Genomic DNA, 14,784 nt, shown 5'->3' with positions numbered 1-14,784 from the left:
ATTGTTCCCTCCCGGACGGTGCGGTGTTTTCCAAACAACAAGCCATGGATTAACCGTGAACTGAAGGCTCTGCTGAAGGAGAAGAAGAGAGCCTTCAGGTCAGGGAACAAGGAGGAGCTGAGGACTGTGCAGAAGGAGCTGAGGAGGAAGATCAGGCAGGCTGAGGCCGGCTACAAGAGGAGGATGGAGGAGCAGCTGCAGCAAAAGAACATTCAGGGAGTGTGGAGGAGCCTGAAAACCATCTCGGGCTTCAAAATCCCCCCTGCCCAGACAGAGGGGGATCTACAGTGGGTGATTGATTTAAATGCTCACTTCTTGAGGTTTGATCGGTCACCCGCCCCTCCCCCTGCACAGCTGCATGCTCCCTTTTCCACAGCTGGACAATGCCCTGCATCTGATCCTCTTCGCTTATCTGCCCCGGACCATCAGCTCCCCACTTCGCCTGGACTCACCCACCCCCCCAGCACACGGTCCCCCTGCCAACCACTGACTGTCACAGCAGCACAGGTGAGGGGTGAGCTGAACAGGATTAAAGTGAGGAAGGCAGCAGGACCTGACGGCATCAGCCCCAGGCTCCTTAAGTCCTGCGCAGATGAACTGTGTGGAGTTGTGGATCATGTCTTCAACATGAGCCTGAAGCTGAGGGTGGTACCACAGGTCTGAAGACCTCCTGTCTGGTACCTGTGCCTAAGACACCGCGCCCCAAAGACCTCAACAGCTTCAGGCCAGTGGCTCTCACGTCCCACCTGATGAAGACACTGGAGCGACTAGTCCTGGACCACCTCCGCTCCACCGTGAGCTCAGCCATGGACCCGCTGCAGTTTGCATATCGGCCTGGCATCGGAGTGGAGGACGCCGTCATCTCCCTGCTGCACCACTCTCGCTCTCACCTGGAAAAGCCTGGCAGCTCTGTGAGGATCCTGTTCTTCGATCTTTCCAGCGCCTTCAACACCATCAGCTCCTGAGGGACAAGCTGGAGACGGCTGGTGTGGAGTACGACCTGCAGAGTGGATCCTGGACTACCTCACAGACCGGCAGGACTTTGTGGACTGGTGTCAGCGGAACCACATCCTCATCAACGCGGGGAAGACCAAGGAGATGGTGGTGGACTTCCGCAGACGCCACCCCACTGCCCCCTCACCAGTGAACATCCAGGGACGGGACATGGAGAGAGTGGACTCATACAAGTACCTGGGTGTTCATCTGAACCACAAACTGGACTGGACTCATAACACAGACTGTACAGGAAGAGCCAGAGTCGGCTCTACCTCCTGAGGAGACTCAGGTCTTTTGGAGTGACAGGGCCACTCCTGAAGACCTTCTATGACTCTGTGGTGGCATCAGCTCCTGTAGGTGAGGCCTGTTGGAGCAGCAGCATCACAGAGAGGGAGAGGAAGAAGCTGGACAGAGTCATCAAGAAGTCCAGCTCCGTCCTGGGCTGTGCTCTGGACTCGGTGCAGGAGGTAGGGGACAGGAGGGTCCTGGCTAGATTCACATCTATGGTTGACCATGAGTGCCACCCCCTGCAGGACACTCTGTCCGCTCTGGAGAGCAGCTTCAGTGAGAGACTGATCCACCCTCGATGTGTGAAGGAAAGGTTTCGCAGGTCTTTCCTTCCTGCTGCTGTCAGACTTTATAACAAAAACTGTTAGTACTGAACACTCGCAATACTGACCTAACCTAATACTGATGTGCAATTCTGTCATATGTGCAATTACTGTGAAATTCATGTGCAATCTATGTGCTGTCGTGACACATATTCATGTGCAATTGCTGTCGTGATCACATGCAATGGTATTTATGTATTTATTTATTTGTCTATGGGAGTTTTTATTTATAGGAGATCTTCTACTGAAAGTGTTTTTCAGACTTCCTATAAGTGATCTGTTCTTTTCTTCTGGATCTACCTCTGTATCTACCTGCGTTGCACCAATGAAATTTCCCCATGTGGGACAATAAAAGGAATATCTTACATCAGTAAGTACTTTACATCACAGTAAGTACTTTACATCAGTAAGTACTTCACATCAGTAAGTACTTTACATCAGTAAGTAATTTACATCAGTAAGTACTTTACATCACAGTAAGTACTTCACATCAGTAAGTACTTTACATCACAGTAAGTACTTCACATCAGCAAGTACTTTACATCAGGGCTTCACGGTTCATTGTGAAAAGCAACATATTATTTATAGTGATCAAAGGAAACGACTGGTTCTGTTTCAGGCGGTTTTGGTTTCAGGCGGTTTCAGGAGGTTTCAGGCGGTTTCAGGAGGTTTCAGGCAGTTTCAGGCGGTTTCGGTTTCAGGCAGTTTCAGGAGGTTTCAGGCGGTTTCAGAAGGTTTCACGCGGTTTCAGGAGGTTTCAGGCGGTTTCAGGAGGTTTCAGGCGGTTTCAGGAGGTTTCAGGCCGTTTCAGGCCGTTTCAGGAGGTTTCAGGCGGTTTCAGGAGGTTTCAGGCGGTTTCAGGCGGTTTCAGGAAGTTTCAGGCGGTTTCAGGAGGTTTCACGCGGTTTCAGGAGGTTTCAGGAGGTTTCAGGCGGTTTCAGGAGGTTTCAGGCGGTTTCAGGCCGTTTCAGGAGGTTTCAGGCGGTTTCAGGAGGTTTCAGGCGGTTTCGGTTTCAGGAGGTTTCAGGCGGTTTCAGGAGGTTTCACGCGGTTTCAGGAGGTTTCAGGCGGTTTCAGGCCGTTTCAGGAGGTTTCAGGCGGTTTCAGGAGGTTTCAGGCGGTTTCAGGCGGTTTCGGTTTCAGGAGGTTTCAGGCGGTTTCAGGAGGTTTCAGGAGGTTTCACGCGGTTTCAGGAGGTTTCAGGCGGTTTCAGGAGGTTTCAGGCGGTTTCAGGAGGTTTCAGGAGGTTTCAGGAGGTTTCAGGAGGTTGCAGGAGGTTTCAGGCGGTTTCAGGAGGTTTCAGGACGTTTCAGGAGGTTGCAGGAGGTTTCAGGCGGTTTCAGGAGGTTTCAGGACGTTTCAGGTGGTTTCAGGAGGTTTCAGGAGGTTTCAGGAGGTTTCAGGCGGTTTCAGGAGGTTTCAGGACGTTTCAGGAGGTTGCAGGAGGTTTCAGGCGGTTTCAGGAGGTTTCAGGACGTTTCAGGTGGTTTCAGGAGGTTTCAGGAGGTTTCAGGCGGTTTCAGGAGGTTTCAGGAGGTTGCAGGAGGTTTCAGGAGGTTTCAGGTTCACTGTTTGTGGCTCGTGTTCTTCTGGTGAGATCGTTACAAAGACTTTGTCAGACTTTGAATTTTCTCTTGTTATCGAAAGATTTGAAGTCCAAATCTTCCTCCGTTTCAAACTCATTTTTAGAACAAAATAAGTGTCACACATTCGGCCTGTGGAGAATCCTTCATTATTGTCACTGTATTATTTTAGATTTGACATTTCTGATTTGAACGTCTTTACTCTAAATGGGTTGATCGTCTGTAGCTCGTGTCTAAATCCTGTTGTTTGGAGATGATTTCTTCTGCTTTGTCCAGATCTGAATCAGATCGTTCAGTTTCTTTGACCTTTCAGCTTCAGGTCGTCAGGGAGAATGTTCTTTTCCTCTTTGAGGGATGCAACGTTCATCCTTTTGTTTCTCTGCATAAATCAAAGCTTCTTCTTTCTTCTGAAGTTGCTTATTTGACTTTTGTAGTTGTAAAGCCGCAGTTATTTTATTACTTGGTTTACGGATTTATATTGAACAGGCAAAATATAAATATAATTTCAATTTCAAAAGACTTTTTCTTCCTTGTTTACCCACAACGCACCAGGGGGAGGAGGGGGGAGGAGGGAGGAGGAGGGGGGTGTTTACATTGGTAGAATTGACACTTCTAAGTTAGTCACTTCCTTTAGTCGGCAAAACGCGCTGGAGAAAATGTGGTAAACGGGTTTAAAATATGTATTTGCGATATAAAGGCGCAGCAGACAGGGAAACGGGCGCGCCCGTCTTCACATGTTTTCCCAGGGCCACGCCCAGGGACGGAGCGGCTCCGTCACAACAATGCTTTTCAAAATAAATGACTCCCGCAGGATTTTGGCGTAAAATTGCTTCACGCGCTCTTATCTTTTGACTTAATACAGCTTTTTATATTTCATTTAATGCTATTTTGCGTTGTCGGCAGGACTTTATTAAAAAAAATGATAATAAGGCAGAGCAAAATAATATGTCTGTTTGCCGTAACCCGACCGAGCCGTCAAAATTATAGCCGACTGAAAAAAAAATATCAGCATTTTGTCAAAATTATGCCAAATTCTTTTATTTTTCTTATATTTTGCCGACTCACCAACCGTTTTTTCAAAAAAGCGCCGTGTTGAATAATTTTGTGTCACTGGAACTCGCTTAAAATATTACAAAGCCGAAAAAGAAATTAAAATTAAACTTAACACGAGCGGAGAACGTTCAAGTCATTGTCTGTTGAAGCCTGACCCCTGGAGGTCACTGACTCGTGGAGGTCACTGACCCCTGGCGGTCACTGACCCCTGGAGGTCACTGACCCCTGGAGGTCACTGACCCCTGGCGGTCACTGACCCCTGGCGGTCACTGACCCCTGGCGGTCACTGACCCCTGGCGGTCACTGTGTGTCACTGGCAGAATAGAAAAAACGGGATTTGACAGTGGCTGAAATATGCAGAATTTGTCATATATGATGACCAAGACCTCGACGATTCTACGACATGAAAATGGCCAAAAAATTAAATGATTTGTCCTGTACATAAATAGTTTATTGGCTGGACTTATTCATTTTTTTGTTTTGTACATTTTCGCGGATCCGTAAACCAAGTAATAAAATAACTGTGGCCTAAGTTCATTACAACTGCCATTTGTCCCTCGGCTGTGTCAGTTTAGGCTCTTGTTTTACCAAAGACTTCTGCTGTTTTACTTCAGTTTGAGCTAAAATGTCTAAAACATTGTCAAAGACGTTTCCTCGACCAACATTAGAGGGCGCTAGGACGTCCATCTCTGTATGGACACTCGTTAAAACTCATGTTGCAATCAAATTTGAAATCCGCTTAATTAGGAATTAAGTCAATGAAAAGTAGTCATTTATAAGTGTCCAGCAGTCGTGCAGCTGAAGGCTCCAGGAAGTGGAAACATTTCAAGTTTCACTAATTGCCCAACCATGAATAATGTGGAATTAAACTATTTAAGTGGGAATTATCAAATTGGTTTGGGTCGTTTGGATGGTAATTAATCAAAACTGAGACTTGAATGAAGCTTGTAATGTAGAGCCGTAAAACAAGGTCAAATAAATCAAATCAAATCAACCGATTGGATTAGAAAAGGTCAGAGAAAAGTCAGATAGTGAGGAACATTGAGGAGAGGCTTTGTTTTCAATCATCATCAACCACTCACAGAACACACAGAGAGGCAGGTTTGGGGAAGTGACATCATTGAGACGTCCCCCTCTGTGATTTGATGGACTCCTTCCTCTCTAGGGTCGGCACTAGATCATACACTCCTAACTCACGGAAGTCAGAATTCCACTAGTTTTTTTTTTTTTTTTTTTTTTTTAAATGTCAAAATTCTTTATTACAAAACATTTATCATTTTTGTACTAGTCAGGAGTTTGTTTCCTCACCTCATCTGATCCAGCCAATCTATTATAGTTAGTTAATTTATTAGATTATTAGATAATTATTAGATCGTTTATTTTACCATTATTAGTAGTATTATCTTGTCTTACGCTGTTTTTATTTTATTTTATCTTTATTTTTCCCCTCCATTCATTATTAAGAAATGAGAGGTTTTGTTTATAAGAGTTTTTTTTATAAGAGTTTTTGTTGATAAGAGTTCTTCTATTAAGAGTGTTTTTTAAACTTCATATAAGTGATCTGTCCTTTTCCTCTGTTTCTACTGCGTTGCAACAATGAAATTTCACCATGTGTGGACAATAAAGGAATATCTTATCTTATAAGTTAAAAAAAGTTGAAACCAAAAATTCAGGATCTCCAGCAGCCCGTGTTGTGCTGGGCCATGTGCAGATTCGATGCTGCGACACAGTAAATAAATGGTTGGCGATCTCGGCCATAAGTGGATATTTGCTCCGCGCATCAAAAACAACCAATCATGTCACAGATCTGGAGAGATTGGGGCGCGCATTAATTATTGGCGCCATTTATTCACGTGGTACGTAATCAATAATGAAAAAGTGTGGTCTCCAGTAAATAGTGTTTGATTGAAAGTTTATTATCTGTACTGTTCTAGATGCTGCTTCATCACATCCTCTTGTGTTTATGACACGTTTAGGTGTTAATACCTACAACTATGACAATGTTTCAGGTGGTTATTTTATATTAAATTAGTTCCATAGTTCTGCCGGTGATATATAATTAACAATTTCGGGATAATTTGGCCTGTGATTTGTTCTTTATTTGGAAACTTTTCATGTTGAGCCCTCAAATCCCACAGATGCATCTCGAGTGAACAAAGTGTCCATTTATCGCTCGTCTATGTTAAAGTTTTGTCAGAATCTGAGAGTCGATTATCTCAGCTTCCTCTGATCCCATTTTGATGAATTCCAGATATGTTCATTTTGATTTAAATGTTGAACACGTGACATGACACGGCAGAGGTCTATACCACTGAGCCTTTGTCATTAGCCTGGTTATGACACATTATCAGGTCACTCACCTCCTATAACACTTTAGCTCCCTAAATAATACTGTAAAGCTCCTAAATATGGCGGGAGTTTTTGATGCGCGCTCCAAATAGACAAAAGTAGCCTCCTCATTGGTGGAAATGATGCGGACGCATTATTTCGTCCGCACAGGAAAATAATTAATGCGCGCTGCAAATATCTGCTTATGGCGGAGATAATCTGGCATGTTCTTTGGGCCGCCACGAGGGCCGCCATATTGGATTCTGTAACTTCCGAATTCTGACTTCCGTGAGTTAGGAGTGTATGATCTAGTGCTGACCTCCTCTCTAGTGGGAGCACATGGTCCAGGACTGAGGGGACAAAGAGTCTGTGACCTCTCACGTCACCGAATACTTTTTACAAAAATATCGGTAAAAATACTTTAATACTGGACTATCTGCAGCTATAAGTATTCACCTTAAGGCTTTTTAAAAGTTCTATTTAGTATAGAAAAATAATGTATGCATATCCCATACATTTGACAAGTCAGAAATAAAGAAAAATGTGGCACCTTTTCCGGTGTCACAGCGATGGCACACAAGTGGAAACTGCTCATCTTGGTATTTCTGTCTTTTGTTTGCTTGGATCAATAATTATTAATAATTCAACATTTCCAGAATAAGTTTACTCACGGCACTGGCACCACCAATATATGTAGTGATTTCTACTGGTACAAGTACTGTAGTACTTCATGTCCTGAGGGACGTTTGTGGTCAAAACAGGCTCAGTCTGAGGTCAGTGCTTTGTTCTGGACCATCATTGTGTTTAAAACACTGGATGTGGCTCATGATAATGTCCATGTCCTTTCTGTCAATCAAAATGTGGGTGACTCTTTGCACAGATGAACATATGTGCAGGGCCAAAGGTCAAGTGTCTCGAGGCCTGAAGCTTTATGGAGTGTGAGACCCACTCACCTGCCGCTGGTTACACCTGCCATTATTATGACATCATGTGTAACCTTTGACCTTTAACACTGCGTAGTGATAGTCAGTAGTATGTGTGGGTGGTCAGATTATACTGTAAAATCGGAACTATAATCATTTACTTTTTTCACACTCTTTGAACCTAGTGACCTACACATTGATGCAGCTAATTTATAGATTTTTACAGGCTATTTTTATTTAGTTATTTTATATGGACTTAGCAATTACTGTGTTACTTTGGATGAACCAGATGTTTCAAATGTTAAAACAACCCTGTCCTTAGACCCTCCTTCTCGGCCAAGAAAAACTACCAAACCTCTTTGGAGTAGAGACCGCTTCTCCAGGGACTCAAGGATCATCTGGGTCCACAGGTCATTGTTGTGCCTGTTCCACTCCCCGCAGGGAAGGAGAAGCAGTTTACTGTGAGGTTACAGTATAAAGGGTCTGGTGACGTCCCTGATATATAATATATGAATAGCCTTGGGGGTAAGCTACATCAGGTAGCATTTTTCAGGTGTATGCAAATGTTGTTCACATATAGAAACATACAAAGCGGAGAACGACTGACTACGGTCAATACAGTTAAACATTCAGAAAAGCATTATTTAGCAGTGGTTTGACCTCCAAACCTTGATTCAGTTTCATCAGGTCTGAATCATACCTATGTTGTTTGTTATTGAGGTTATAGTGGCAGAGGAAATGATTAAATTGCTGTAAAGTACTTTTCTTTGGGCCAATTCAGCAGAAAGCCAGAAACGTTGGTTTGCGGGCCATAGTTTGGACACAGCATTAAACCAGAGCCACACCAGCTGGATTGGTGTCTGTAACATACAATGAGAAAAGCAGAAGGTAATCCAGAAAAGATAAAAGCTGATCAAAATATGGTTCACATTAATATTACATCCATCACCTCTTTTAAAACAACTCACCATAATTCTTTTGACTCAGACTCAGTGTGTGTGAGTTTAAATGGAGCAAAGCGCTGCAGGACACACTGCGGTGCAGAAACATCTGCTGTTTTTGGTAGAAATGTGGGGCAGTAGACGAGCCCTCAGGCTGCAGTGTGATAATAATGCGCCTCTGTGGTGTTCAGGTGGTGTACGTGGTGTACCTGTTCAGAGAGGACCCCGAGATGATCAGGAGCACCTCAGACAACACACTCAACACAGAGGAGCATGTCTCTCACATGAACCATATCGACGACGACGACGACAAGTACATCATGGCACAGGTGACTTTGTATTAAGTGCAGGTAAATACAGAATAATTACAGATGGAGGGAAGGGGCCTGTACAACTCTACGGGACATTCACTAACGAAAGTTACGTATGTAACTACGGTTCTATGAATCCCGGATGACCGCTAGAAAGGTGGTGCTGAAGCACTGAATGTTCCATTCGCACATGCGAAGTTCGAGTAGTAATATAAATAGAGTCACACTTGTGACCCTGGATGGCGCCCCGGAAGTAATATATTCAAGGATTTGGAGTGACAGCCCCTCTGGCGGTCATCCAGGATTCATAGAACCATAGTTATATAAGTAACTTTTGTTCTATTCCATCCCTACTGACAGCCAGAAGGGCGGTGCTGAAGCACTGAAGGACTTATCCCAGCTATGGGAGCACATAGCTGGAATCCTGATAACCCGAGGATTCCTGGAGAACCACACCAAGAGGATATGGAGCAGCCACATTGACGTTGTAGAATCTGGTGAAAGTGCCTGGCGTAGCCCAAGATGAAGTATCACGTATAGTTCCCAATGGAACCCCCTTCATGGTGGCCCAGGAAGTGGAGACGACGTAAGCGCAACGAATAACATCAACGACCCAGTGCAAAAGATGCTGTCTGGAAACAGGACAGCCCTTCTTAGCACCACCGTAACATATAAACAGCTGGTCTGAACGCCTTATACATGCAGTTTCCGCAATTCCCTCACTGGGCACAACAACAGGAGCCGGTCCCTGCCCTCTCCACCTCGAGGCTCATACCGAGCCAAAGTCAAAGGCCGGTTGCAATGAGAGCGGGAAACACCGTCGGCAGAAACGTCGGATTCCGCCATAAGGTGACACCAGAGTCATCTGGGCTCCTTCTGAGACATGAGGGATTGGCAGAAAATGCATGCAACTCACTGACTCGTTTTTTAGAGACAATGGCCAACAAGAACTTACTCTTACCAGAGAGCCATTTTGAATGTCCGCCTGTACCAAGGGTTCAAATGGAGTTTGACACGGAATCCAAAAACACAGACAAGTCCAACATTGGAGCGCGTGGCTCCGCACAGTAAAAAGCGACGCCAAGTTATGGCTCCCCACAGTACAGTTGTTGACTAAACCATGGTGACAAGATATAGCAGCCACATACACTTTCAGAGCAGACGGAGACCGGCCATCATCAAAGAGAGATTGGAGAAACTCTAGAATACAAGTCAATACAAGATTACCACTGGGAAAACAACTTCCAACTGTTCCCATACTGCGGACAAGTAGAGGCAACTCTGGCATTCATAAGAATTTGCCCGACCGCATCGGCGAGGCCAGTTGGCTGTGGCTCAGACCCGCCAACGGCCAAATCCACAGCCAGAGGCGTTGAGGATTCGGATGCAATATCCGACCCATCAACTGAGACAGTAGATCTCTCCTGGCCGGAGTTTGACACAGAAAGCCCGAACAAGTGTGTACCAGCGCATCCTGCCTTAGAGAGCCCGGCACCCTTCCAAGGGAGAACCTTGTGGTCAGTGGGTCAACTCTTCTGAGGCAAAGTCCACTTGCGCCTGCCCAAAAAGGCCCCAAATTGTGCGCACCACCTTGGGGTGGAGGGACCACTCTCCTGGAAGGGTTTGTTGGCACTCTAACAGCCTCTGACATATTACTGCAGTTCATGAACGGGTCATCTGAGAGTGCATCCCTCAGGTGGTCAGGGCCAAGGCAAAGGTCATGACCATCATCAACATAAAGAGTCAACCCACAGCTCACGCACGAATGAGAGCCATCCATAATCTGGCAAGATCAACTGAACTCAACCAGGATAATGGGAGGCAGGTCACAGTAGCAACTTCCCGACTAAATAGCAGGCAAGCCGACAACCAAAGATGGGAGAGGGGAGAACACAACCTTCACCACTGAGGCCCTGACGACAACAGCAACACCTGTTGACAGGCAGTTTCAACCTGTATGGAAGCCAAAACTGGGAGAGGGGTGCGAACGCTGCCGTCAACAATCAGGACTAACACAATGCTGGCTACACAGTTGGGAATGAGCAAAAATATGGGAGAGGGTGTGCGAGCGCGGCCTTCACCATTAACAATGACCACACTTGATAATGACAGACCATATCCAGCCTGTACAGAGGCCAGAACTGTGCGGACGCACGCAAGCTGCCGTCACCAATTAGGGCCAACACAGTAATCACAACACCTGTTAATGACCGGCAGTATCAAGCCGGTATAGAAGCCAAAACTGGGAACAGGGGCACAAATGCATAACGAGATTGCTGGAGAGTAGTTCACCAACTAATACAAAACAAGCCATAGTTATATCAATACAACCACGGACACAATGGTTAATACTCGCTAGTTGTATTGAAATACCTTCAAATCTCCCAGCGAACTACTGCCATCTTCAGGACAAAAGCTGCATGCACAAAGGATTCTTTCTTGTCTGTAAAATCCTCAAAGACCCTTTTTGTTCAGAAATGTATTACTGTGGTCAGGAGCAGGGCCGGCCCAGGGGGCCCTAAGCCCTAATTTTCTTTGGGGGCCCCTCACCACGTCATCAGAATCAGTTTTATTGCCATTGTCAGTGAACAATTCATATAGAGGAACTTACTTCAACGCTAACAAAGCGCACCAAAACACCAGGGCGTCCGTTTGCCAGTTAGTTTATTCTCAACACCTCACAAGCTCAAATATTGATTACTCAAATCCCACAATGCAACTTGGTATTCCGCTGACATCACCTCTACTCCCTGTACAAATAACACACCACCCAGATATGTTGTTACAAATGTATTTGTGGGAGTTAAGGGTCTACAGCCACATTAGCACTTTAAATGAGTGAACAGGGGGGTCTGGGGGCCCAGAAATGTTCACATTTTTTGTGTGTATTCATTTTAATGTGGTCCAGCCGGCTAAAGTAAGAGTAAAATGTTGAGGTTGCAATGCTATAAAGTTATGATGTGATGACTAAAGCCAGTTATTAATACATTAGTAAACTTAATTACTCAATACAATATTGGCTATGAAAAATAATTATGGTCAAATTGTAACAAAATGAATGTACCTAAAACATGATTTTGTTGAACATGTATTTGTTGAATATCAAGTAAAATACCATAACGAACTATGAACTACTGAAGGGTCACATTGTATTTGTTAATACTAATTAACATTAATAATTCATGTTCTTATTAGACAATTAAAGCAATCATGGATGGATGGACTGCAATAGCGTTCACTCATCACAAAGAAGGTCAAGCACAAACTGACCAAACATCAGCAGAACTACAAATATGACAGTGATATAAGTTAAATGTACATTCTCTATTTAACTGAAAATGTAAAAGTAATAGTTACTAATGTATCTTTTACTGCTCCCGACTGTTCATTCTTGCCAAAGTGACAAAACAAGTTATATTAAATCATTAAAAAACTGCATTTCTGCCACTTTGCCACTTTTAAATAAAAATATATAGTATTATTCTATATAACAGACGTAATTATAATATGTCTGGTTATTTTTCACTATCAATTTGTTGATCAATGAAGTTGCCCAATCAGCTCAGCTTTGGTGTCTTGGTTGCCAGATTGTCATTACAAATAAATGTGGTTTGTGCGTTATATGTTACAGTTGTGTGCGCTGCCGCGCCAGCAGCGCTACTACACCAGTGGCTTACGCTGCGCTTGCACTTCGGATAAATTGGGTTGCCAGATTGGGGGCCCTATTAAAGCCTCGGGGCCCTAAGCGGCTGCTTAGTTCGCTTATAGGTTGGGCCGGCCCTGGTCAGGAGGGACCAGTGGACTTACAGAAGTCACTCCAGACTGAGGCTGAGCTGTTCGTTTCAGCTAGTTAGCAGCCTGCTAATGCTAGTAGCTATGCTAATAAAGATTAGCCTTCTTGTAGACAGTTTTAGCAAGCCTAATTTCCAAATGTCTGGGTGTTATATTTTAGGGAGTGTCTACAGAGCTGCGGCGCGCGGCCAAAACTGCATGGGTTTTTTGTGCCGCGGCTCCTGAAACTGCTGCACTATTTGACCACGCCGGGTTAGGGTTAAGGTTAGGGTTAAGGTTAAGGTTAAGGTTAAGGTTAGGGTTAGGGTTAAGGTTAGGGTTAGGGTCAGGGTCAGGGTCAGGGTCAGGGTTAAGGTTAAGGTTAAGGTTAAGGTTAAGGTTAAGGTTAAGGTTAAGGTTAAGGTTAGGGTTAAGGTTAGGGTTAGGGTTAAGGTTAAGGTTAGGGTCAGGGTTAGGGTTAAGGTTAGGGTTAGGGTTAGCCATGAGGCCATAGGGTTAGGGTTAGGGTTAGGGTTAGGGCTAGGGTTAAGGTTAAGGTTAGGGTTAGGGTTAGGGTTAGCCATGAGGCCATAGGGTTAGGGTTAGGGTTAGCCGCGCCGCGGCTCTGCAGCCACGGCCTATATTTTAAGATCAGACACAAGTCTGTGCTCTTGAAAGCTTTGAGGGCGTGTCTGGTGCAGAGGGCGTGTCTGGTGAAGAGGGCGTGTCTGGTGCAGAGGGCGTGTCTGGTGCAGAGGGTGTGTCTGGTGAAGAGGGCGTGTCTGGTGCAGAGGGCGTGTCTGGTGCAGAGGGCGTGTCTGGTGCAGAGGGCGTGTCTGGTGCAGAGGGCGTGTCTGGTGCAGAGGGCGTGTCTGGTGCAGTGTTTGTGGACGAGGAAGAGCAGATGGAAATATTCACAAAAGTTGTAGCAGTAAAAAGCTGGTAAAGAAGCCAAAACTGGGAGCGGAGGCTCGATAGTGTCGTCACCAATTAAAACTTTGTTTGCCACAGAAAAGTAAAGCTAGCGCTGTACACTCAGCAAAACTAATGTTCAGTGCCGCTAGCAACAACAAAAACGTATTAAAGAGGACTTTGTGAAATGATGGGAGGGGCGCATACGCTGCCTGGAACCGGAAAAAACCCAAACCAAAAATGGCTAACATTGTTAGCAATAGTACAGCTGTATTATAGAAAACATAATGAGATTGAGAGGCTGCACATATGCCACCAACTAATACAAAGCAGTCAACAGCTAACGTCAACACTTTTAGCCACAGACTCGATCGTCAATAGACTCGCTAGTTGTATTGAAATACCTTCAAATCTTCCAGCAAGATGTAAACCGTTGCAGTCTCGGAGGGCGAAATCTGCAGCTCCAACCAACAAGGTAATAGGACGTCGAGCGACTGAAAAGTCAAGTTCTTTGCTATGGCTAAGCCGAACTGCATGCGAGAAGATAAAGAGAACGATGAACGGAGCGATGGATGACGGGGGAATCCAGGGTCACAGGTGTGACTATTGGTATCACTACTCGAACTGTGACTGTGCAAAGGGAACGTTCAGTGCTTCAGCACCACCTTCTGGCGGTCGGGATGAAATAGAACTAAACGTGATCTACAAATGTTGTGGACCTTGTCATTATTATGTGTCAGGGATTTTCTCCATAAACTTACCATATTAATCTACTTACCACTTTCTGAAGCTAATATGAAAAATGTATTTGTCTTTTGTTAAGTTGTGTTGACAGAGAAAACATTGAACTTTGTTTCATTTGGATAGTCATTATAGGAACCATAAACCAGGTCAACAAATCAATCTGCAATCCGACAGTTAAAGGCGCTATATCTTTTTAAAATGTGAAAAACAGAACTAGTTCAGTTCAAACTGTTAAATTAAACTGCTGGAGCCCAAAGTTATTGCTCACTTTCCTTATGTATTATAAACTATTCACCACGATGAGTTTATGAGTGATTATCACAACTTTCCTAGCTCACAGCAGAGTTCATTGCCACTGTAAAGCTAACAAACATTAGCATGCTAGACCACGCTGGACCTGTCTGAAGTGACGCCACACACTCGTTGCTACTGCCATCTTGAGGACAAAACCTCATGCTCACTGTGGGCTGTGCCAACAAAAAGTCTGAAAACAGAGGGATTTTTTCTCTCCTGTAACATCCCCAAAGACCCTGTTTGTCCAGAACTGAGACTGTGGTCAGGAGGGACCAGTGGACTTACAGAGGTCACTCCACACTGACGGTACGTACAGA

The 14,784-nt window shown here is 44.8% G+C and overlaps 1 protein-coding gene across 1 annotated transcript in view; it reads left to right on the top strand.

Annotated features, from left to right (window-relative positions):
* Positions 1 to 14,784, top strand: part of LOC140356755 (phospholipid phosphatase-related protein type 5-like) — a 46,424-nt gene that overhangs the window by 26,880 nt on the left and 4,760 nt on the right. Inside the window, exon 5 of the mRNA XM_072441944.1 lies at positions 8,627 to 8,764. Within this exon, the coding sequence (XP_072298045.1) occupies positions 8,627 to 8,764 (138 nt within the window). The remainder of the gene's footprint in view (positions 1 to 8,626; positions 8,765 to 14,784) is intronic.

Source organism: Eucyclogobius newberryi, unplaced genomic scaffold (genome assembly GCF_026437365.1).
Source record: "Eucyclogobius newberryi isolate DKJ021-1_F unplaced genomic scaffold, fEucNew1.0.hap1 SCAF_12, whole genome shotgun sequence".
Taxonomy (NCBI): domain Eukaryota; kingdom Metazoa; phylum Chordata; class Actinopteri; order Gobiiformes; family Gobiidae; genus Eucyclogobius; species Eucyclogobius newberryi.
Note: the sequence above shows the minus strand (reverse complement) of the source record. Positions and strands in the feature narration are given on the sequence as shown.